We start from the raw sequence: 25791 nt of genomic DNA on the forward strand, positions 1-25791 counted from the left end.
AAGTCTATAGACTTCGTGTTTACAACAGCTAGACTGATGACAAACAAATGAAACGCATGACTGGATAATATGCATGATTACCTGCACACACCTCCAAAAAAAGATTTTCTTTACAAAAACACGACAAGGGAAGGAAAATAGTATTCTTGTTTATACAATGCAAAACACAAATGGCATATTTTTACGCACTAATGATATGTAAACATCACATTTCTGCAATAGCATGCAGAAACAGTAAAATTAATTAAATTTCTAAATCCCTAATATTACGGAGAAATTGCGACTGTTTGGACATCTTCAACAATCTTGTTTTGTTGTGTAAATAATGAACAAATTGTAAAAACAACTTGTACAGTTTTTGCACAATGCTAGTTTCAGCGACTGTTGACGGATAAAATGTTTAACGATTTGTTCCGCATGCTTGCGCTTTTGAGCGAATTGTCAAATCGATTTTTTTTGCCTGAATGAACGAAGCCACGGAACTTTCAATCAATATTGACAACAGACAAACGGAGAGTGTTTGCTATTTGCGTCTTCGACAGCTCAAGCAGTGTATAATTTTCCAGTAATGATTTGAAAACTACTCTTTACTCATTATATGCAAGTTATCGTATTTTGGCATTGTGAAGTCTCTTTTATCATAGTGTGACAAATGCGTCAGTATAATTTCTTTTTTATAGGTATGCAAGTTTTAGTCAGTGCCTTTTGTTTTTTTATTGTCCAGGTTTTAAATTGGCCTTAATATCATGTTACTTAGCAATTGTTGATTAAGACTGATTTGACAGAACTGGCTATCTTCACAATGATTTTATAAATTAATGGAAATATTGGCTTGCTTTCTGATTTGAGAGTTTTATCATGACGGACCATAATGACAACAGCAAGCTCGGATCTTTAAGACTTATTGATTATCTCGCTATCGTTGGAGTAAAGCGACCAAACGGAAGCTCAAAGCAGAATCCTGTATTGCTTCACAGGTATTCTTGCTTCCTTTCTGGTCTATTGTTTAAAACATAAATATAATCTCCATTAACCTTCAACATTACTGGCTATTACCAACATTGATTACACATAATTTGCATGTAACAAATGCGATCGATTTTGATTTGTGTTTGTCTGTTACTGAGCTTTATAACCATGTAAAAATAATTTGCTGAAAGGCATGCAGATGAAATAATTACATATACATCATTTTGCACTTATTAGTTTTTTTTGCAGTCAAGAATTTATGAATATATTTTAACAGTGGAAGCTGATTGGCAATAAGGCATTATAGCTTATACAATTATTTGTTTGCAAGGCTGCCATAAAGTTTTATGACCCAACAGTATAACCATTGTTTGTCATTATTAGCATCTGAATAGCGGAGTCTCTTTTGTTAAGTTGTGTGCTCTTAGTTGTTAACTTTGTTTACTTTACATTTCTTTAGATATCCAGAGAAAGATTATTCAGATTTTTCCTTTTCTGACGATGTTTGTTATTTTTGTCAACCTGAAGGCTGTGTCAATGTATGCAGAAGGTAAACAACTAAATAAATATATTTATATATTATATATCATCATTTTACACAAATACATTTATGTTTAATTTACTATGCCAACATTTAAAGGGAAAACATATTTTCTAGAAGACTATTCAAAACATAGACTACATATACATGACCAGGTTTCTTTTAAGGTTTGGTTTGGGTGACCGCTAAGTAGTTTTAAGAGACCGCAAGTGTTTCATTTAAATACCAAAAAATAGCCATATTTGCTTAAACGGGAATTTTGGGAAACCGCTGGAGAAATTTGGGGGACCATTTCGGTCTCCCGAAACACCTTAAAAAAACACTGTACATGACATTCAAAATTTTGTTTGTCAATAATTTGCAATATGTTTTTCAATGTGTTAATTTCTTTCATTGTGGTGTATTATGTTACCAGATTTTACTCTCATTGTTTTGTGAGTAAAAATAAGAAATTATCTTTTTAGACCCAACCAAATCTTGCATGAAGATACGTCGTCATTTGTTTTTACCCTTACTGAGAAGGACAGTGGCCATGTCCGATATGGTGTTTGTGTAAATTTCTATCGACCATTTGAAAAAAGAGATTTGGAAAAACTGAAAACTAAATCAAGAAAAAAACTGACCAAGGATGTTAAGTAAGCTTTCTCTATAACTATATTCTCTAGGGCTCCATAAATACCTAATTGAATTGAAACACCCTTCACAAAACTCATAGAATGAAGTTTTGGACTTGGGATTTTAAGCAGTTGCCAATGTTCTGAAAATCTTAATACATAGTACAAGCAATGGTTGTTGAAAGTATAATTAGCAACATTTTTCTTGTCATTGCATTCTGTTAGTTTCTATTTTTCTTAGCCCCCCTTGAATTGGTCCTTTTCACTTGTGTTTGCAATTGTGCACTAGCGCCCACTTCCAAAACCAAGGCATTAGACAAGACGAACTGTAGAAATTGTGTTCATGTTTGCCTGTGTATTGATTTCCTAATACCTCATAATACTTGGGCTTAACTTCACACACAACCCTTCTGAACTGTTAGAGAATATTTTTTCAATTTCTAATCTTCGTTTACATTCATGAAATGGTAATGGGACTAGCAGTACCTTTTCCATGTCTACCAGTTATTAAAATCATGTCTTAATATCTGTTAATGCTTTAATGTTAGTGGTAAATGAGATACTAGTATTGTTTTGATATTGTTTCACCATGTTGTCAATTCAAACTGAATCATAATATTTTGGTAGAATTATCTCATATAGCTCGTATCACGATGTGTCAACTATAGCTTACAAAATTGTCACAAAATTTAGACATACATTTGTTTGCAAAAACTTGAAGCATAACATATTGCCAAGTTTTAAAATAAGTCCTGTCTAATGTATTTGGCATTAATTACCAATACTATATACTTTACAGGGCTGAATCTCTTAACTCTGAACCAGATGAAGAAGCTGTCAAAGAATCAGAAGCAGCTTCAAATAATTCCCCCCAATCACATCGGTCTATGAGAAATCATGAGGGCAGGAATCACGTGAAAAGTTCCGAAGCAAACTCGGATGCTTCCAGTGAAGGTGGAGAAAATTCCACTCAGGACAGTGGAAAAAACAAAAGTATGTGTAACATCATAAAGTAAAGCCTGCTATTGTGATAAATGTAAACAATAAAAAACTAAGATAAATGAATTCATACTGGGATCAGCCCTGAAGTGCCAATGCAGACCAGCGATCATGGCATACTTATTGATAAATCATAGCACAAAAAAAAATTCACTTTAATTAAAAGGGAAGGTAAGGTAATATTTGTATGAATGTGCTCATGTCATTATAATTCATGTAATTTGTCATGAACTGCACTGCTCATGCTCTTTGTCACAATAGTCCACTTTTTAAATAGAAAAGCATTGTTCCAACTTTGTTTCTGTTGACTCTTTTATTATGATCAATTGTAATCTTTAAGTTGTCAGTTTTTTAAAACAAGTGTTTAAAACTGCGGTAAACCTTAGTTAATTCGAATATTTGCCTAATTTGTATATAACTCAAGGTACAAAATTTGTGGTGTGGTAATGCTTGAACTAATTGAAATCAGTTGTTACAGATCTTTGCATCATCTGAATAAATTGTTTTGGTCCAAAAAAATCAGGATTAACCAAGATTTACTGTTTTCAATATCTCCTGCTCAATACTTGTGTTTAACTTTTTTCAAATTCTGTTTTTCAGGCGCTACTACACTGTCAAGTCCACACAGGAGAAAACACCGAGCATTTCGAACTCATAGTTTGACTTCACTGTGTATTATCAGCCGCCACCCATTTATATCAACATTCAGAAGGTAATGTGTGTCTTGTAACCTGTGTTTATACATTCCTGTGGCAATTTTCGGGCTGGTTTATGAAGAATTGTCTCCGTTTCTCCTAACATGTAATTCTGTTTGAATGCATTTATGTTGAATAAAGGCCTTACATTGGACACCATACTTCCTACTTATGTACAATTTGTGGTCTGAGCCTCGGTTAGTCCGGGTCTTCGCCTAATTCAGACAAAAATCATGATACAAATGATTTGTAATATGATAAGGCGTGAACTAATCGACATCAGTTAATTTAGATCTTCGCATAACCCAGACAATTTTGTTATTTGAATTAACCAAGGTTTACTGTATTTCAATATCTGCTACTTATTTGTTGGATTAAGTATTTTTACTGATCTAAAAATGAGACGAGTATATTGAAACAAAGCACCTAGCACTGAAACAATAATTTTCATTACAGGTGTTTGTTAACATTAAAACGAGTGATTGAGGCTTGCTATCAACGAACTAATGCAAGGAATGGAAAAGGAGGAAAGCACAGTGACAGGTAAGGATTGAAATTCATTCTTAAGGTGGTGTATGTGAATCTGAATGCAGTACATCCATGTCAGCACATTTCAACAGTTATGTGTTTGATCGTTGAAAAGGAAGTAGTGTAGACCAAGAATTTTGTCTTAATTGTCGTTTCTTTGCCAAATTTGCTTCCTGTATGATGTAAATTGCAAAGGTTGTGTTGTGTAATTGGTTTGTAGATTGGAATATGCAAAACAGGACATACATTTTCAAACTTAATATTTGGATTATAAATGAGTCTATCGTGCATTTAATTTCAACATGTACATCTGCAAAAGTAAAGTGGAAATATTAGTTTACAAAACATATAATACTTAAAAATTATTTTCCAGTGTTTGGTCTGTGTTGAGTGGTTGTCGTAGCAACAATGTTTCCGGAGTGGTTTTGCACGATGTTCGAGAAATTGAGGATTGGATTTTACGCTTGATTGCTTGTCCTGTGCCGATTGCAGGCAAGAACAAAGTTGTAATCCAACTACTTCCAGAAGACATGCTGGTATATATTATTAACCTGAGTAGCTTTGTGATAACTCATGCAGACAGAGGTCATGGGTTCTTGCACCTCTAAAAGAACTTGGTTGTTAGTTTCTTCTGCATTAGTGCCTTCCAGACTAGGGTTCACTCACCCCCAACTAGTTTATGGGTCGTTTACAATTTTTGCAAAAACATGCAGTGTCAAGTTTACATAAGATTTTGAATACCACACTACAAATGCTTTCTCTACTAAAGCATTTTTTTGTGGAGCATACATTTTTGTTTGAAGAAATGTGCCTACTATGTCGAATAAGCTAAAGCTAAAAAGTAAGTGTAGTAACATTATATTGAAATTCCGACAAGCAATACAATTTCTGTGCTAATCTCTGCCCTGCTGCAAACTTAACTGCCAGCACAACATAACACCAGCCTTTCAAAAATATGTATGATACACCAACAAATGTATTGTGTGACAAGAAAATAACATAATGCATATGATGATAACATAGAAAAAGAGACCCTCTCAACAGATGCTGATTTTTGGTGTACAAACCAGATAAGTTGGCAAAAAATGTAACATTATGTCAACATAGTTAAATCTTTTTATGGCCCAAAGTGGATTGTCTTAGATACAAACTTGTAGATTATTGTTTTTAAAATACAACAAAATGCTTTTTAAACATTGTACCATGTCAACATTTACCATCTTTTTTTAGCTACCATCAATAATAGCTCTTCCTGATCCCACCCGACTCTCTCTACTTGATTTTCCTCTCCATCTTCCTCTTGAACTTCTCGGAATCGATCTGTGCTTGGAAGTTTTGACTGCAGTTATGCTCGAACATAAGGTATGTTAATAAATTTAGCTTTCACATTTTGTTTGATCAGTGCATTGGTTCCTAACCAACCCCTAAGGTTGTTAGTCGGTTCTAGGAAGTCCGTAAATGCAAATGTGTTTAAGCCCTTTAATGGAGTGAATTGTATGTGATGTCTATAGATATGATGAACTCATAAAAGGGGATTCATAACTACAAAAAATTGCGAACCACTGGATTAGTGTATTTGGTTGATGATACAAGTCTGTATCAGTGATCATGGCATGAGCACATGGAAAAACATTTCGAAATAAAACTTTGTCGCTTTCTTATTTTTCCCCACGATGTTTTTTTTATAAGTGGTAATAACTAATAAGTAGGGCAATTATTTTTTGACTTGTCAAAAAAAGTCAAAATTTTGTCACAATTTATAGAATAGGTCAAAATTTGTCAAAATTGTTTACAAAGTCAATTTTTTTACAAAGTTAAAATTGTTTACAAACTGCATTGTCGTGGTGTTGTAGAGGTTGCACTGCCAGCAAACTATTCGTTTTACACCTTGTAGCCTACTTTATACTGTTGTAATTGGCCCATTGCCCAATTATTGCGAATCATAAACCATCAAGTGAGTGAAATAATTAGGTTGATATGGTGTGATGCTCAACACACCTAAAAACGTGCAAAATTTTGGTAGGTCCCAAGTCATTTTACGGCAGCTGCAGGTTAGGTGCCGCTCTTGCTTCGCTTTTGTTTTAGATACTTCATGTATCTTTCGTTTAGACAAATGTATTGAATGGTTTTCATTGTGTCTTAGCTGCATTTTTTTGGCAGTGATGTTTAATTAGCTCATTCTATTTTCAGAATAGGTTAGGTCTGTGTTCAGATTTTGCCCTTTTGTTAGACTTTTCCACATTCTTTCGCTCTAGTTAGATTAGCCTAGCCATATTTTAACTTTTAACAATAATGCGTAATTTAACTACTTGAATTCTTCATAGGTCAAAATTTTGTCAAAAAATAGTTTTTTAAAGTCAAAATTTGTCAAACTTTTCAATTTGTAGGTCAAAATTTTTCGTTTTTTAGGTCAAAAAATAATTGCCCTACTAATAAGCAATTTAATTCATGTGTGAAATTTGTCTTCAAAAGTACAGAGTTATTTGGTCTGTGGGTCAAAATCCTTTCTGTGGATCCTTTCCTATATCTTTTCTTGTGTGATACCATCTTATACATTGTTTAAAATTTGTAATGTAAGATGTTTCCATATTCATAATAGTTTCCCATAATTGCAACTGTCAATGAGGCTTTTATTCTCCAAGTTTTTATGTTGTGAATGCACAGCAAAATATGATGCACTTGATGCAGCATTTTGTATTGATTTTTTTAACCTTTAGGTCGAAATCCTTGTGGGACCTTAAAAATCAATACCATAGCATTAAAGAAAGGCTTATAAGTTTTGCAATTTCTTTCCACATAATTACGAACTAATTGCCACTCTTCCCCGATTGCAAAATTCTCAACATGTGTTTAACGACATTTTTATTTTTTAAATGGATTTTTTACTTTACATTGATAACTGCCACAACAATTGTTAAAACAACTAAAATAGAATGTATTCAAGATACACTGCTTTCTGGCATACGTTTTTTAGATTTTGTGTTGAAATTATTGTTTATTGACAACACCTAGGCAAAGTACATAGTAAGGTGATGTTTTCAGCATAAAAAAAATCATTTTTTAAGCATTTTTTTTGCTGCAAATGTTTGTTATCATACGAGCTAGCAAATTAATTTTGTTTTTGTTAAAGTGGATAACTTGATGATTTTGACAATTGACTGTGTGATGTCATAGTCAATACATAAACATGGTATATGACACGACATAAATCCAAAATTTAAATATTATCTTGCAGTGATAGCAATGACACATGGTTGACCACAATGTACCCATTGTATTGATTAGAAATTAAAGCATTTTTTTAAAATGTAAGTAGAAAATAACGAAATCCTATTGTTTTACTGTTTTAATTTACATCCTAACAAAAAATTAAACAGTTCAAGTGACAATTTATTCAAATTTATTTAGGCTTAGGCTTATTCAACAATTTTGTTTTTGTTTGTAAAGTACATTTTTTCCAAATATTAGTCAAAAAAAGCCAATAGCTGCTGCAGTTAGTTCTACACTATGTTGTTTCCCTAATTCTGAGTTACACTGTTAAGTCGAAGAAGTGTTGATAATTGCATTATACGTCACAGGAGCTACTCCAATAAATAATAAATGACTTTTCTCTATCCTTTCCCCTGTAATTTGCACTTAAATTCTAGTGTTCAAACATAGATCCATTTATCTGCCAACATTTAACTAAATGTACATCAAAATAATCGTTCACTTTTCTATCTATGTTATGGGCATATAAATGCTATTTTGCAAGAATGCAAATATGTAATTTTGTATTTCAAACTACTGCAGATGGCTATTCCTACATATACATTGTGGTAATTAGTGGTTTGGTAATTGGTTATACTCTAACCCAGTGGTTCTCAACCTTTTTTACTATGCGACCCCCTTTAGAGATTTTCTAACACCACGCGACCCCTTTACACACGCACACACACAGGAAGTTTAACTACCAGCATGTGTTGATTGTGTTCATCACACATTTGCAATTTAACGTGGCTGCAATAGTTCGGCGTTTTGCTGTATTCCGGAAAACGCCTATTTTTCACTAACTATTTCACTATTTCGTGTTTTTTTATGTTAAGAAAAACCAAAACCCGCAATTATAGAAGTATACAATCGCAAATATTGTTGCGCCCGTTCTAAATCAAACGGTCGTGTGAGTTACTATATGCTAAACAAAAGTCACAGGGAAAGTTTTTTTGATACAGATAAAATAATTCCGTGTTCGGTTGCGTCTCCGCAACCCCCTCAAAAGTGCTTGGCGACCCCTTGGGGGGTCGCGACCCCCAGGTTGAGAAACACTGCTCTAACCGTAGTTGCTGTCCGTGCATGTTTTGGAAATCAGGCAGTTGATGTCTAAAATAAAATAAATTTGCTATGTTAGTATATACAAGATATTCAAAACTCAAAGGAAAGCATAAAATTTGGATAGTATGTGTTTTTGAAAAAGTGCATTTATGGTACAAAAGTGTTGGGAAAAAAGTAGCTGTATATTGGTTTGTATATGAAGTAGAGTATACTGTCAGATTTACTTGCACACATCAACCCTCACATTTACATTGACATTAGACTGTCATGAATTATTCAAAGCGGTACAAACCAGTGCACTACTGTGTTGATCACAAAACCTTTTTTTTGCAACTCAATAGGACAAGCTACCCCACAGTTAGGTCTACATCAATAATAGTTTAACAGTTTGAAGGAATATTGCTCTAAAAAAAAAACCCAATTCGGGCCTAATCCTTCTTTCGGTATAATTAGTTTTTCCAAGTTAAGTGTTTGCTTTTGCAAGTGATTTTTTGAGATGGTGTCTGCTGACCTAATATTTACGTGTAATCATTTTTTGCAAACTTTTACAGTTAACTATGGTTAAACAGTGTCTTCCTAATGTTTCTGTGCAATCATTTTTTGGAAATATTGGTCCAAACAGGCCTGGATTGCCCAAGGTTTACTGTATTGAATATCTGAAAGAGTTGTTAAACACTAAGCCTCTTTACATGGAGCGTTTAAGCGTATTCGATACGGTTATTCGATACGCATTTCTCTCGTTTCTCGTTAAGGCAAAGCGTATTAGACTTCTCCGATTCTCGATGCGCTCGGCACAGGTGGTTTGAATACGCTTAGGAGAACTCTTTTGTGAACAAATAGGTCAACTTGAAACCACATGTATTTAGATTAATTTGGTGCCTAATATAACGGGGAAATTTGTAGTTAATGCTGAACATACGTTCCATACACCAAGTTACATATTTCATTAATTTGTTTGTCCAACTGGTGCAAAGTTATACAAATTAGTCGTTTTTTTATACATATAACGCATAAGAGACTTTAATGAAACAAATTTAATAGATTTGTACAATCATATAAAGGATCTTTTTAATGTGCTACATGGCCTGGGAATGTAATACAGTTTTAGTATGTAAACTTAGAAATCAGCACGTATTACTATTGGACAATGAAGTCAGAGTAATCTATACACTTTGAATGTTTCTTCCAACTACTCCTGATGGTTTAACTGTTCACAATAAAGAAATTCATACATTTGGTATGTCTAAACTCGACGCAAAAAACTGCTGCACACAAATTAATTCAGATTTTTTCGGAAGAATAGACTAACAGTCTAAAAATACTTTAAAATTAACAATTAAGCGGCCTTATGTTTGTATATCACTTTACAATAACCACCATATCGTTTTTGCGCAAAGCTGAAAACCTTGAATGCGATTCGGCTCGGCAACATGTAATTTTACGCTTTAGCGAATCGAAATCGTGACGTCACACAATACGCATCAACGATACAAATCGATTCGCTCATGTAAAAAGGCTTACTGTTGAATTTCTAGTTGCATATATTGATTTCTTTCACAGGTGGTCCTTGTGTCTCGAGACTACAATGCACTTTCTATGTCGATCATGGCACTGATCAGCATGCTTTACCCCCTCCAATACATGTTTCCGGTGATTCCCCTTTTACCCCAGTGTATGCCGGGGTCCGAACAACTCCTACTTGCCCCAACCCCGTATGTCATCGGGCTTCCCAGCTCCTTTTTTGAGATCAAGAAACGATTTCATTTTCCTTCTGATGTGTGGAAAGTTGACCTTGATGCAAATCAGGTAAAATAAAAGACTTTCGCTGTATTCATCTAAACTCTGTGACTCACATTTTTGAGATAACTTAACTTTTTTATTATTTGTTTTGACCTCTCTTTTGTAGTTGCTTCCTGACATGCCAAATGATTTTCGTTAATAGCTAGATTTATTGATAAATCCTGGTGCACTAATAAATGTGGTTTATGCTATAATAACTTCAAGTCGTCATGTAAATACAAATGTAACAATTATTGAGGAACAAATTGTGTTTGTCTGTATTTCATGCGATGCAGGTGTTTATAACCAAATTTGTAGGTTGTCTGTTCTTGTGCCTTGAAAAAACTATATTGCCTTCTGTACAAACTCGATTAGTATTGGTTTTAAGAAACAGAAAAACGTGACAAGCCTTAGTGGTGGTATTGATCTGTGTTAAATCAAATTATGTTTGTCACCAAACCATGTTTTTACAGATGTTTAAACCTAAAAACGGGGACAGTTTGCCAAAACTCCCAGAACCAGAAGGAACCACCTTAAAAATTCATTTAAAACAGGTAAAATCTGAAAAAAATACTGCTGAAATTGGTTGGTATTATTCTGTGTTTTGGGTTTCAGGCATTGGCCAGTATGAGTTTGAATCCACCAATCCCAGACCTCCGTAATTTTCAATCAGCCAATGGCAGTTCACCATCATGGATGAAATCGCAAGATGTCCGAGATAAATCGTTCAACCCTCTGATTTACGGAAACGATGTTGATTCTGTGGATGTAGCAACAAGGTAATGAAGTAATTCCATTTACAGTCTTGTTAGTTTATTACAAACTGTTTGCTGAAATAACGAGTCAGTATAATTCTGATGCTCCTACCGACGAAAGTGATCAGGTATTTTACTGCTTAAAAAGTTTTTTAGGATAAGCTTTAATTCACAAAGCCTATAATGCACACCTAGTGCAAAAGTGAATTTCTGTCCTATCTACTTTGTATTAACATTACCTTTAAAAGCAGTTTTGTGTGTTTTGTTTGTTTGTTTAAATTTTATAATGTGCTTTTTTTATCACTACAAATTATTTTTAGGGTTGCCATGGTAAGATTTCTATGTTCTCCAAACACTCTTCAGTTTTACACCGACCACACGAGGACGCTTCGGCTCTATCCACGTCCAGTAGTTGCGTTTCAACAGCATAGTTTTATGCAGTCAAGGTCAGTCTTGTCTACCTTAGGTTAATTTTCTATGTGCACTGTGTTTTTTCTGTTTAATTGTGATAATTGTGCTTGAAAAGATACTATTTCCTTTGCTTCCGTAAAATAACAAGATTATCAAATGTTTAGCAAGCATTTCCAATTATTAACATCTTTATTTTTTCAAACTTTTGTCCAACACTATTTAGAACAATCATTTTAGTTACAAAGCATAAAAATATAGCAGTTAGAGGTTGTTATATAACCTACACATCATTGTGTTACTCAAAACATGCTTGGTCTAATACCAATGTTTACCATGAGATGCTGTCGGCTCAGCCAAACAGAATGTTTCCAAATTTTGTATTAACTTTTTCAAGTGTTTGCCTAAATCTATGAATTGGAAATTTGTTTTTGTCATGTTTCTCACTGTCCCATTCATAAAATGTTTAATTTTTCAGGGCAAAACCATGTGAGTTTACATTACAACTGGCCCAAACACAAGCTGTCGAATATCTCGGAGAATGGTCATTATCACCTAACAATGTTGCATTCTTACGAATTAACAATAGTAAGTTTAGTGTACGTCTGTTTTGTAACAAATTAGGTTTTAATCAAGCTTGAGGCACAGCTTGAGAATGGCTGGTGCAAAAAGAATTTATGAAAGTGCTGTCCCCATACAAATTAACTAAATTAAAGATTTTTGTTTACAACCATTACAACCGCAATGTAAATCAGTTTGGGAAATATTCAATGATTTGCTTTCAAATGATTTCAATTTCCAACCTGGTTTTGTCCATAGATGTATTTGACCCCCTACAAATCGGTGACAAAGCAAAATGGTTTGCCCAACCCCTTGACACTATAAACCACTCAACACTGGAGGGCAGTAGCACTCTTGTCGCTGCTGTGACGATGGCTGATGAAATAACGAGTCAACATAATTCTGATGCACCAACTGATGAAAGTGGTACGAAATTTTATAGATAGCTTTTACATTGTATGATTCAACTAGTTTAAGTATTCTATACACATGCGGTGCAAAATTAGCCTAATTTTGTTTTATTGTGTCAGCTCTTATTTCGAAATTAGTCTAAAGGTTTGTCACTGCCCTGTGTGCTTTGTGTATCTTTGGAAACTTTTTTGTGTTGTTTTGTTTGTTTAAAAATGGATAACATGGTTTTATGCACATCTTTGCATGAACTTTCAAGACTTATCAAACAAAAACCTTTGTTATTTTGATACGAAAAAATTGACTTGTGTTTTTTGTCGTTTTTTACACAGGTGATGAAAGTGAACGTGGTGGAAACACAGACACGTCATATTCATCATGTGAGGAAGATTCCTCTCAAATCCTGAGGACAAAACAAGTTGTTCATGAGAAAATACTGCCATCTAGTGATGAAGTTCCAGTCAGTACTGCTCAGGTTCACAAACAAAGTGTACTGATTTGCTTGTTTAAAAAAAATGAAATTTGTGTTTATGAAATGCCGTTTAAATCTATAGAAAGAAAAAATCAATTTTTAAATATCAGCTGTATTATTTTTACTACTTTTCTAACCATAATTACAGGATAGTCCAAATTTAAAAATTGCTCTTTGTTATGTAACAATACAAAACATTTTATCTTGTAACATAATTATTGGTAGTTTCTTTTAAATAGTTTGGCTTCATTAGTTTTATTATATGTAGGAGATTGAGCCAGGACAAGCAGTTATTATTGGAAACAGTGACGGTAAGTGGAATTGACATATTTTATAAAACGTTTAAAGTAATCGCACATAAGAATAACAACAAGTATTATTTGCTTAAAAAAACTTATAAAACCAAAGCCTCAACTCATCAATACGTTCATCACAAGAAAACATTCTTAGTTCCAGGAACAAAAAGCACAACTAGCAATGATGTTGGGGAAGTTCAAGACTCAATGAGTTCATCGAGCACTCCAACGTCGTCTGCAAGCAGCGACAGTGATGCATCCAGTGAAGTGATTCAGAAACTCACATCATCAATGAATTTACGCGCACCTCAGGAACGAAGGACTCCGTTCCCAAGCGTAAAAGGTCTGAATTAGTTCAATTTTTAAATAAATGTGTAAAGGTTAAATTCATAATTGCACGTTTCTCCACTATTTGGTTATTAGACTTTTTTCTACAAAACCCCTGAAATGGAAAATGATGGGGTTTAAATAAATTTTGTCATGTCCTGACATTTTACTAACTAATGAAAAACATCTCAAGGTTTATCTCAAGTTAACACAGCTTACCACAACACAAAATAACAATATGAGAGATAATATACTGTCATTCAGAGCATTGTAAGTATTATTGCTTGCAAAAAAATAAACTCAATTTTGAATTAATATATGGCTAGGGTTCATCATACCAAATTTTAGTTTTAAAGCAACAAAGTGTTTTATATTAAATCCAAATATTTTACAGCTCCTCGCAAAACTCTGATTGATCATCGATCTGTAGTACGTCATGGTTCACCGCTTCCTTCAAGTCCACCGTCCAATCAGATACTTTCACCTGCCACAAGTTCTGCTACTCATTTAAACAATAAAGAAAATCAACAGTTTCTCAAAGTAAATGCAAAAACTTGCATTCTTGTTTAAAACAATCCAGTTTTATGGCAACTGCAGATGCCACTTTGCTAACATATATGTGTATATGTATAAATATATATTCTATATTTCTCCATTGACTGATTTTGAACATAAATTCATAACTGGGAGCAGCCCTGAAGTATGGCGTACTGTGATTTATATATGAGTGTGCCGTGATCGCTGGTCTGCATAGACGCTTCAGGGCTGATCCCAGTTATGAATTTTTTTCCATCTTAACTAATACTGGTTTATCTGGCGATCCCCTACTACGAAGCTGACATGTGCAGCATACGAGATAGGCAATGGTGCTTGTAATTCGACTTCTCCACTGAACTTGCATAGCTCAGTTGGTAGAGCGCGAGTCCCGGAAAGACTCTTGCTGTGGGTTCGAATCCCACCACAGGCTAGATTTTTCCAGCCTATGCTTTGCCATATTGTGGTGAATGCTTGGTGACTGACTGATTCGGTATGGTGCCTTCAATGGGCATGACATACTGTTATTGACTGATTTTGTGTTTTAAATATGATTTTAATTCTCTGTAACATTTGCCAGCAGACAGTAATCTTGCTTGGTTTTCTTCTCAGGAAATTACCCAAAATGTATTGGAGGGCAATGGTGTTGGTTGGTTGAACATGAAAAGAGTTCGTCGATTTATGGAATGCGAATCGCTCCGATTGTTTCTACTCCAGCGACTCAACCAGTCCACGCAGGAAGAAGGCAACACAGAATATGTTGAGGACATTGTAAGTACTGATGAGCGAAATGTGAAATTTAATGGTTTTATTTTCAAAATTCGTTGCTAGTCAAGGGTAATAATAAAAATGCAGACGAAAGACTTATTTGATTTAATGTAATGGGTACTACTGAAATGACCAAAATTGTTATTATTCAAAATTTTTTTAGTGTACCTCATAATTGTTTCTTGCTGTTGTTTCCATAAGTTCGAATAGATTTTCTCATTTTTGCTGTAGGAAGTGAGCATTAAAGTTTATCGTGGAATGCTGGAATTATTGAAATGTGTGTTAAGTGGATTAGAACATACTTACAACGAGCGGCATGGACTTGGTGGAATGGCTTCAACCTTTAACCTGTTGGAAATATGTCATACACATTATTATGCAAAAGGTTTGTTCAAAATTCTAGAAATGGAAAACTTTTTATTTTTACTTTTTGGATTTTTTAACAGTTTCTTTATTTAAAACTAAATAAATTAGTAGCAGCCATAAAGTACTTGTACTTTTTTTAATTTAGTAAAAATCTATAAAACACTGTTTTATAAAGTTCAGAAAATCGTAAGACCATACTTTAGGATGTTACACTTTTCATAAATAAATTTAACCAAAAATATGCTTTTAGAAAAAAATGTATAAATTTGTGGCAAAGGATTATGTTTTACCCAATTTTTCCATTTTTATTTTTGGCATGTTTGAATTTTGAGGTGTAATTCACAAACGCATGTTTTTTCAACAATCCAACAAAAAAACTAATTTGCTGAAATAAGCAAAGTCATGCGTTGGCATGACGACTTATTTTTTGGTGTGTTTTTTTGCATGTTCTAACGTCGCTTTGTATTATGATGTCACAATTGTCCCCCTTCAACAACACTCATGACATCATAAACAGAGTTGAAAGGGCGTGACCTTGAGGGGTCACACTCAAGTCTGGACAACTTACACAGCACACCAGCGCCATCGAGTGATATTGCTCCACCTAGCGATACATTTGAGACTAGAAGTCTTGCCGAGGATGGATCTAGTATCGGTACTTAGCTGTTTTGCATGACTCAAATGTTGTTGTTTTTTATATAAGTCTCTGTTGTACCTTTCCTCCTACACAAACAATGCAAATATTTTGTTAAACCCACACAAATGCATTGTTTTTGTATTTGTCAAAAGTAGAGAAAGTTTGTTGTTGCATCTTTAGGTAAAGTAGTCTTTGTTGTTTATCTGTAAAATTGTTTAGCTTCAGTTTAAAAAATGTTTGCTCAAACAAACTTTAACCTAAATCAGAATACTTTTTAACAAACGATTTGTCATAAAACAACAATTGACCAACAATTTTAATTTGTCAAAAAAATTGTTAGCTGTTATTTTTTACAAATAAAATATAAGTTAAACACATTTGAGTATTTCAGTAAATCGCATAAAACTTAGCGAAATTGGAAATGCTATCAACCAACATCATCTGAAATAATTTGAATAGCATAAACACATATGACACACACATGACACACAATATCACAGATGAATCACAAATGATTGAAGAGAATTTTGATGTTGATCAAGTGTTAATTGCAATTTTTTGTTTTCTGCTGCTTGTAGTTTATACAACTGGAGACCCTGGTAGGCAGTGCATGAGTATAGTGATGCTGTGTGCTCATTGCATGTCATTATGTGACCACGGGTCATATAATTTACCCTGGATATAATTTTTTATATATCTTTCTGTTTTTGAATTATATTTAATGTCCTTCTGGTGATAGAATTGTCATTTTTTATTTATATATTGTGTATCTAATGAAGACTTGTCAAATTTATTACAGTTTTTAAATCAATTTTTAGATTGTAGACAGTGCTTTGTGTTGGGAAATTTAAATTAATTATTATTATTTCTTATCTATTGTGTCGGTTTTTGTACCAATGTTGTTTTGTTTGTTGTCTTTTCTATTCAACTACTACACAAAAGCTAAAGCTGATTGTGCATATTCTTTTTTAGTGTCCTCGCATAAAAGTGATTCTTCCAAAGACAACATCAGCATCCAGAGTGTTCCTGCCCGATTAACCGATGTAAGTCTAGCAGGATTAAGTTTAAATGAGTAGTGTTGCAATGCCAAAGTATTTTTGTTTGCTAAAACATGCGATAGTGATGGGATAAACTTTTCCTTTTTGTTCAGCCGGCAAATATAAACAAGACCTTTGACGTTTCAGTGGCTCATATAGGGTGTCTTCAGAGTGATTTATATTTGCCTGTTAAACAAGACGGAGAGTTTATGAAATACGCCTGGCAGCAACACTATATTCAGTAACGGAATAAGTTTGTCAACATGTATTGTTAAGAGTTTAATTGGTGCAACCAAATAGCATTTACAATTTCTTACCAGCCTCAAAGCAATGTTTTTGAAACTGTCACACAACAATAAACTAAGAAGCAGATTGATCAACACCAAAGCCCACCAGAGCATAGTTTTCACGTTTTCAAACAAAGGGCAAACGGATTAATGTTTTACATTTATTTCAGGATCAGGCCAGCATTGCATCTGAGGTAACTACCAACGATGAGAAACCTAGTGATTTACATTATCGCAATGGGAAATTGATACAAATTGACTCAGATATGAGCGATGACGAAGAAAGAGTATTTCTATTTGAAGGACTTCTGGGTATTTAAACAAAACTTTTTGTTATTATTATTTTACACAATTTTTTTTCATGATTGATTTTTTATTTGTTTAAAGTTTACAAGTGCAAAACAGATTGTTTTTGACTTGAAACTGTTTAGGCCAAACTATTAAAACTTTTTAGCTGTGTAAAGTTATGTTATCCATTATGAGTAATTGTATACCGTAAACTTCGGTTAATTCTGATGTTTGCCTATTTCGGACAAACTTTTGGTCCAAGCAGGTCCAGAGGTTTACTACATTTTAGTTTTTGCCTAATACCTGGATTTTACTGCTGTAGTTATAATATAACTACCAAGTTTTTTATTTGTTATTTTTGTTCAATTGAATTAACTCAATTCAAACGATGCAGTTTTTATTTGCTGACTTTGAAATGTCTGTGTTGTGTTTTCTCTACCGCCACCAAGGGACAGGAAAACACTCGATCATCATGCAGCTAGAGGGCGCTGCTCTTGAGACCACCTTCAATCTGAGTAAATTCACATGCATTGGTGTTGAACCAGCATGGCATGTAATTGTCGGTGGTCGCTGATCAGTGTGAAAATGTCAGTTCTGTTGCACCTTGAAAGTTTTGTACTTCCAAAAATTTTCCAGAGCCAAATGTCTTTTGGGGGGAAATTTTTGAAACTTATGTAAAATGTTGTTTTCTGCATTATTTGTACCACACTTTCACAATGCTTAGAGATTATCTTGCCAGCACCAGCTTGCCGTAGATGTAATTTTGCAGTTGTTTGTTACTGTGTGTTGTGTAATGTTGTCAATATAAGGACAAATGTTACTTACTTCATGTCTAACCAAACGTGTAAAATAAACCCATTTGTACGTTTAATGTCTAATTTTAAAAATTCAAATCCGAATGAATGCTAACTTGCATCTAAGCCAGTGGCTCTTAACCTGTGGATAATTACCCCCAAAGGGATAATTATGACATTTTTGAGGGGTAATTAAATTTTTATCATACTTTAGTTTTAAAATATCATCATTTTATGACATCACGTTTGGTTTTTTGAAAAGTGGGTATATGAAATTCATGACTGAGAATGGAAAATGATTTCCAAGTAACAGATGAATTTGCATGAAATTTCATATTTTGTCCAACTGGCATCTTCAGTTCCTTATTCAAATAGAATTATTGTCATGAAGAATGATTGTCAACCATGTTGTCTGTTGGATGATCCATATTGCTCAGTATAAAATCTCTCAGTTATTAAATTCTTGAGGTTGTTATCCGGGGCAATGATAACGAAAAGATTAAGAACCACTGATCTAAGCTAACAAAAATCTTTCGCATGTTACTAACAGCATTGTCAAACACTGTTATGCTGGATTGTAGTTGACCCACGTGTTTTTGAATGTTGTACCTGCTGGCTATTACCATTGTCTTGTTAACATTTGTTGTATCTTGAAAATATTTTTGCTGATTGATGCAAATTTTGCACATTGATTTGTTGCACGTTGCTTGTTTAAACATTAGCAGTATTAGGCACCATTTGTAACTGATGTAATTTGGTTAAAAATATACCATATTAACAAGTATATCAATTGTCTTGCAAATAAATAAGCTCACTAACTATCTAACTAACTAAATTTTTCATTCATTTATCCATGTTATAATTCTCTTTCAATCTCCAGATAAGATTGTTTGACAAAATTTAAGCTATATCTGAATAATTTTTTCACCAGGTAAGGAGCGCTCCAAATTGTGGGATCGGATGCAATTTTGGGAAGATGTTTTTCTAGATGCTGTTGCCATGGAGAGGGATGCTGTAGGGATGGACCAGGGACCAACTGACATGATTGAAAGGTCAGAATCTTGGCATTAACTTTTTTGATACAATTTTTATACGGGGAAGCATTGTGATAAAGATAGTAAAGGTTGAGAAGTGTAGATTTATATAAAGACAACTTAAAACATCAGATTTTGTAGCATGATGGACTTTTTACGTTAGCGTTTGCTGTTTTACAATCCTGTTCAAGGCAAAATTTATTTATTCTAGTGACATGAAATTTGTCAATGCTTTCACATAAACCATGTTTTTGCTTTAGTTAAGCTTATCTCTTAATGTTTTCAAGTTTAGTTGGTCTGTTTTTGTCCAATCAAGATCCTAACACTAGACAAACAAAGTCATGATGCCACTTAATTCAAATGTTTCTCCAAATCGTCTGTTCAATTTTCAAAGTTAGTTACAGATAGCTTTATAACGAACCATACATATTTTCAGGTACAGAGCACTGGGTGTGAGTGAACGCAAGCGCTTAGAGGACGACGAAGACCGACTTTTGTCAACGATGTTGTACAACTTGATTGCATGTATGGTGATGATGAACGTCGCTACGAACGAAACTAAACGAAAGGTTGGATGCACTGTATTTTTTGTTAATGTCGTTAACACAAGATCTATATGGCAATTAACACAGTGGTTTGTCTTAGCAATATTGAAACCTTTTAGTTCCCACGCCCTTAATCAAAAAGGCGGAAAAGACCCTAATACCTCTCAAGTCGGCCGCACGTTTAGCTAAATTTCGATAGGTATTTCCGTAGGCGCAAAGATCACGAACATCTATTTAAAACAATATATCTCCAAAAATGCTGTGGACTACGGTTATTTGGGTTGGGGTAAGATAATATCATTCAAAATTCAATAAAACTAACTTGAAAAGTTCCTAATGTCCAATTTTCTTCCCAATTCTACTCCTCTTTAGCTGTTAATTTATCAATTTAGCTCATTACGCCACTTACTAAAATTTCGCTTAATGTGGGCCCTAAGGAAAGCAGCTCTGCCTCATGATGTAGGCTAAAACAGTGTTTGCAAAAACTTTTTGTTAATTTTAGGTCCGTCGCTTATTGGGGAAGTCCCACGTGGGGCTGGCCCACAGCGCCGAGGTGAATCTGTTGCTGGACAACCTGCAAGGTCTCCATGGCAACGCTATCGACCTGAAGCCGTGCGGAAGTCGACACATCCGGAAACAATCGTTTGTCGTACACGCCGGAACTGACACCACCGGGGATGTTCTGTTTATGGAGGTAGAGACAAAATTCAGTTTGCATGTGTTCTTGATCTACCCATAAGTATTACTTACTAATGACTCGGCCCTATTCACCAGTAGCAGCATTTGAGTCTATTGTTTTATGTTAAGCAAGATAATAGTTAATGACATAACGGGATACGCACATATTATGTAAGAAATGGGTTTCGTGCGCCGAAGCGTCATGAGTTCAAAACCAGTAGAAACAGGAAAATGTGCTCTATAACTTAATTTTACAACGCTGTACATTGCGGTAAAACAAGTTTTAAAGGTCCATACTTTTCTTTAGTTTCTTGTCCAAAATTTTTTCCACCCAACTTACAGCAACCGTACGTTTGTAAAAATGTCATCTTGGTTAACACTAAACAGCGTTACGATCTAGCTAAAAAAAACATGCAATCACAGTTTTTAAGCATGTCCATTTGAACAAAATTCAGTAAGTATATCTGATAAAACATTTACAGATTCGTCATTTTAGTGTTATGCGAACAAACTGATCCAGTATACCCTGTAAAAACAATTTGTTTAATAAAAGCTATATCCAAAGACTGATAGTTTAAAAGTTCTAAAATCCGCCTAAAATAATCTGGTCCTTCCAATATTAAGGTTTGCGATGATGCGATTATTCTGAGAACTGGGTTTGGAACAATCTGTGAACGGTGGTGGTACGAAAAGTTGATCAACATGACATTCTGCCCAAAGACTAAAGTCCTGTGTTTATGGCAACGTAAGGGTCAGGAAACACAGCTAAATAAATTCTACACAAAAAAGGTAAGTTGTGAAAATCAAAACAAATAATAAGCATCAACTAATATCTCAAAGTAAAGGATTTTTTTCAGGTTTTTATTTGTCACATAACTTATTATCTGTATTTGATACCTTTTTTTAGCTGTAAGTTTTTGGATTTTTTTTCAACGTATTGTTAGTCGCGTTGTAGCACATTATTGTATATCAAGGTTGCCTTTTTCCAACTGTTTTTTAAGTATCTTGTGTTTCGGCAGTACAAAATAATAAGTTTCGGCTAAATTTCCTGAAACAGAAAAAAATCTTTGTCCAAGAAAATTAAAAAGCTTTTTTTCTGACACTTTATGTCCTTTTTGCCAGAAATGTTTTTTTTTACTAAACGTCTTTTTAATGCATTGTACATTAAAATCACCCCTTCAAACTTATAGTTTGTTTAGTCATGGTGTGTTTAAAACTAGCCTACATTTGTTTTTGTTTTTCATAGTGTCGGGAATTATACCACTGTGTGAAGGAGGCGATGGAAAAAGCAGCTGCACGTCACAATGGTGAGTTTGTCACGTAATCATTTTTATGCCTTTTGTAAACTTAAACGATTTGCGTATCGTAGAACCGGAATTAGGTGGGGAATTTCCTATCCAAGATATGAAAACTGGCGAGTGCGGGTTACTCCAGGTCACATTGGACGGGGTCAACCTAAAGTTCATCAACAGTCAGGTAACTTCAGGCCGTCAACTACATTTCTAGCACAGTTGTAATTTTGTACCTAATCGACCCGCTTTGTCGCCTGCACGCAAAAACACGATTTCCTAGCATCGCCATGGTTACATGATGAAACTGATTTTTTTAATGGCAAACCCGCTTCTGAAACGAGCTAAACGATACATGATCATTATAGTCAATGACTAGTGTTTTTTTTTTTCAATTTCCTGTCAAATAGCACTGTATTTTTCAATTTCCTGTCAAATAGCACTGTAATGTATCGAAGGCTAGCGCGTGTTTCAAAAAGTTTTGTGCTTTAGTGTTGCACTTAGCCGCTTTCAATATTTGATTTCTCAACTAATCGCTTCTTGCTTTCCACTTTACAGGGAGTAAACAAGGTAATAAGCATGTCTCTTCACGTTTCCATGTTGTTGCGTCCATCTCATGTGTTTATATTCACTTTTTTGGTTTTAAAAACTAACTTTTGTTTTCGATAAGAAGTTTTTCGATCTGATTCAAAACCTCCAATGTGTTTTTGGATCTAAAGATGAAATTAATTTCGGTTTGCAATGTTTGGTGTTCGTTGCATGTTGTAAATAACGTTTTTTCTTCTTTTGAGTTTGATTTAAAACAAAAAGTTTGTTTTTGTTGCGCACAATATTTGAAATGATTCTTTTATGTTTATTATAGTAATATAGTTAATAACATTTTTTGCTATTATTTGAAATGAATAATTTGTTTCTCTTCCAGGTGTTTCTCGGTTTAAAAACAATTCGCAAATGCAACACGGTTAAGGGAATTTTTATCCTAGAAGAATACAGTAAGTTTAAAAACAAACAAAAACTTAACACATTTCGACTAACTTTTGATTTTTTTGCAGACCGCAACACAGACGAAGTTACAATTCACAAATTCAAATCCCCTTTAGCGAATGAGATTTGTTACGCCGTCCTCTGCTTGTTTTCATACGTTGCCGCAGCCAGACGGGCTGACAGATAAACCCAGGCTATCGTTTTGTTTAAGACGACCGCTAGACGGCGCCAAAAGGCTATTTTTGTGATCGTGCTCTCAATCTCCTCAAGTGGTCACCGATTTTTTATTTAAATACCGCTAGATGGTGCTGTAGTGGTGGATGAATTTTGTGTTTTGTTGGTAGCATATTTATTGTTTTAACTCAACTTTTAGTTTTGCAGCATTTAGTTGTCGAAAGAGAAACAAAACTGCACCAAAGGTTTTGGCAGAAGCTTGGCCAAATCTAAATAATTTGTGCAATATTTCAAACTTAACTTTCAAAAAAAGTTCTCTTTCGCAAAAGCTTTAAGCAAACAATTTATCAGCTGTTTTATTTATATCAAATGTAGTTGTTGTGTAGATATATTTTACGTAAAAGTCCTATTGATGTTTAGCACACTGTGTCATCTTTCCGCGTTTTTACACACGTGACCTATGTTTAGCACGTGGTCAACAGTTTTACCAAACCAACCTTAATTTACAGCCACATGAAAGTGTTGATTAAACATTAATACAACGGCTCTGCTGTGAAAACGAAAAAATGCTTTTAATCAGGCTGCAACAACTTTTCTATGCTACTTTTTAACTGGCTGTATAGACTATGTAGTTTTATTTACCTCATTCTTTTCTGATGCTTGTTGTTTTTTATCACAGGGCTTTGACTTTTTTAATCTTCCGGGAAAAGGCAAATAATTTAATGTGTAATTTTGTTTTCGAAGAAGCTTTATATTTAAGTTATGTAGTGCAATCATGCTTGTGCAATTTCCATTATAATCAAAACCATTTTCCGTTGCAGGGTTTGGGCAAATAATGGTTACATAACTGCTTTCATAATTTGCCCTATAGCCAAAAACACATGATTACAAATATTAACAGTTAAATTTTTGTTAAATATAAATGATTGTCTGCTACAGTTTGCACGCGACTCGACAACCAATAATGTTTCGTTACTGCCATAAAATATTTTGCTGAACATGATTTTACACATTTCTGGTCAACTTGGAGGAAGATGATTTGACCCTCCCCGATCAAACGACTGATCCGTCCCTGGCAGACCAAACTTCATCATGCTTAAAGTTTTTTGTTCCTGGTGCACGTTTCGTGTGACATTTCTGCTGTGTCGATTTTGGCGGGAATTTTTTTGACCACATGTTTATTGTCGTGAATTTGCACACAAACATAAATATATATAAATGTTGTCGGTGTTTATTTTGTTTACTTCGCCTGTAGAAATGAAAATAAATTTTTGTCGCAAACTTGCTATGGCAGTAGTTATTGTGCTGCGTCAGACATACGATTATTGGCATAATCCACGGAGTCTTACTTAGAATTTGAAGTATGTCTTGTTTATTTCTTTGTCTGGATTTTGGAAGCTTGCTTTATTCTCTGCAATGAAATTAACCTTAAAAAATAGTACAATTTTGCTTTCGTCAACAGAAAGAGGGGAAAAACTGCCTAAAACCCCTGGACTATCGTTTAATTTAATAACCAAATGTTCATTTTTTGAGTTTGTGGTGACAACCATGCAAGTTAGGGCAATAAGTTAGCAATGGACAAGTCGATTAAGAAACGGTATTGCTATGCGGCTACTGACCCGACTGTGTAGAAGTTGAGTTAAGTTGCAGGCGACAAGCCGGGGGTTACACCATCTACAAAACAGAGTTATGCACATTGCCAAAGTGATGTCAAACCACAATAATAGAACGATTGTCTCTTGTGAATTCCCTTTATGACGCACGAATGCCACCAGTTGGCGTGTTCCAATCGTGTTGATTGTTGTTGTTTGTTTCAACTATGACATAACGAAGGATTCTGACGCCATAAAATTTACCCCTTACATGCAACTTGACCCTCTCACAAAATTTTATGAGATCAGCGAACCGGTTAGCATTACTGGTTACTGTCAATAGACTTTTGTAGCAGAACCGGCGGGAAAATATGACTTTTGTGATAGAACCGGCTAACAGTAAATTTGAACCCCACTACTGATTACAACCAAATACCTTGCTGCCAGTTTTGTTCTTTTGGAATAGCATACGACATGTTCGAATAAGATTTGTTCAAATTGAACTGTCATTCGCAATTGTGTTAAACCCTGTTGGAAAACTTTGGAAAACGCTATCGGTCGGGTAATTTCGTTTAGCTCAGTGGCGCGTGTGACGTCACAAGACATATTCTGTCGATGAGACAATTGATATCTTTATAGCGTTGTCATTTGTGTCTCAACAATTAGAACATAGATTAAGAATTAAAATCAAACAATTTTGACAAAATTTTTAAACTTTTTTAGCAAACCCGTACCATATACAGACGAGGTTCTCTACACATGTGCGACTGCAGTCACTAAAACAATGTTTTCTGTTTTTATTAAGTGTTGTTGTGCTTGTCCCGGCAATGTTTTCCCAAAAACGTTTTTTTGTCAATATTTGTTTGAAATAAATCATTTTAGATTTGAATTTCCAATCTTGTAAGCCAAGTCCACAACTCCCTTGGGTATTGCTTGCAAGGAAACCACTCTATTATGTAGGTAATTTGCGCACACGTATCTGATGAATGATGTACTTTGCAGGCTATAGATCGACTTTACATTTGTAATGTCCCGTGTTGTGTTTACGGGCTGTGGTGGTGTATGTGGTACATTGGATTTAGTGGACTCGTAACGCGGGCTTTTCAACGAGCTTCGTGTGG

General features: G+C 34.4%; 1 protein-coding gene across 6 annotated transcripts; it reads left to right on the forward strand.

The window, feature by feature from the left end:
* Nucleotides 1-705: 705 nt before the first annotated feature.
* Nucleotides 706-24364, forward strand: LOC145212315 (MAP kinase-activating death domain protein-like). 6 transcript variants are annotated; one of them, XM_080080406.1, is made up of 34 exons: nt 706-977; nt 1430-1519; nt 1975-2145; nt 2924-3117; nt 3724-3835; nt 4275-4361; nt 4720-4882; nt 5577-5708; nt 10218-10463; nt 10910-10990; nt 11052-11215; nt 11512-11637; nt 12078-12187; nt 12419-12586; nt 12901-13043; nt 13309-13351; nt 13491-13679; nt 14058-14203; nt 14810-14968; nt 15197-15350; nt 15849-15986; nt 16547-16567; nt 16941-17011; nt 17463-17604; nt 18030-18095; nt 19306-19426; nt 19845-19977; nt 20456-20647; nt 21256-21420; nt 21878-21938; nt 22001-22107; nt 22479-22490; nt 22843-22912; nt 22973-24364. In XM_080080406.1, the coding sequence occupies exons 1-34, from the start codon at nt 859-861 to the stop codon at nt 23089-23091; spliced, it is 4215 nt and encodes a 1404-aa protein (XP_079936532.1). In that variant the 5' UTR covers nt 706-858; the 3' UTR covers nt 23092-24364. The 6 variants fall into 6 exon arrangements, with proteins under 6 accessions (XP_079936532.1, XP_079936541.1, XP_079936557.1 ...); XM_080080415.1 differs by lacking the exon at nt 22479-22490; XM_080080431.1 differs by lacking the exon at nt 18030-18095.
* The last annotated feature ends 1427 nt before the right edge of the window (nt 24365-25791 follow it).

This window comes from Phallusia mammillata, chromosome 1 (assembly GCF_965637545.1).
Source record: "Phallusia mammillata chromosome 1, kaPhaMamm4.hap1.1, whole genome shotgun sequence".
Taxonomy (NCBI): Eukaryota; Metazoa; Chordata; class Ascidiacea; order Phlebobranchia; family Ascidiidae; genus Phallusia; species Phallusia mammillata.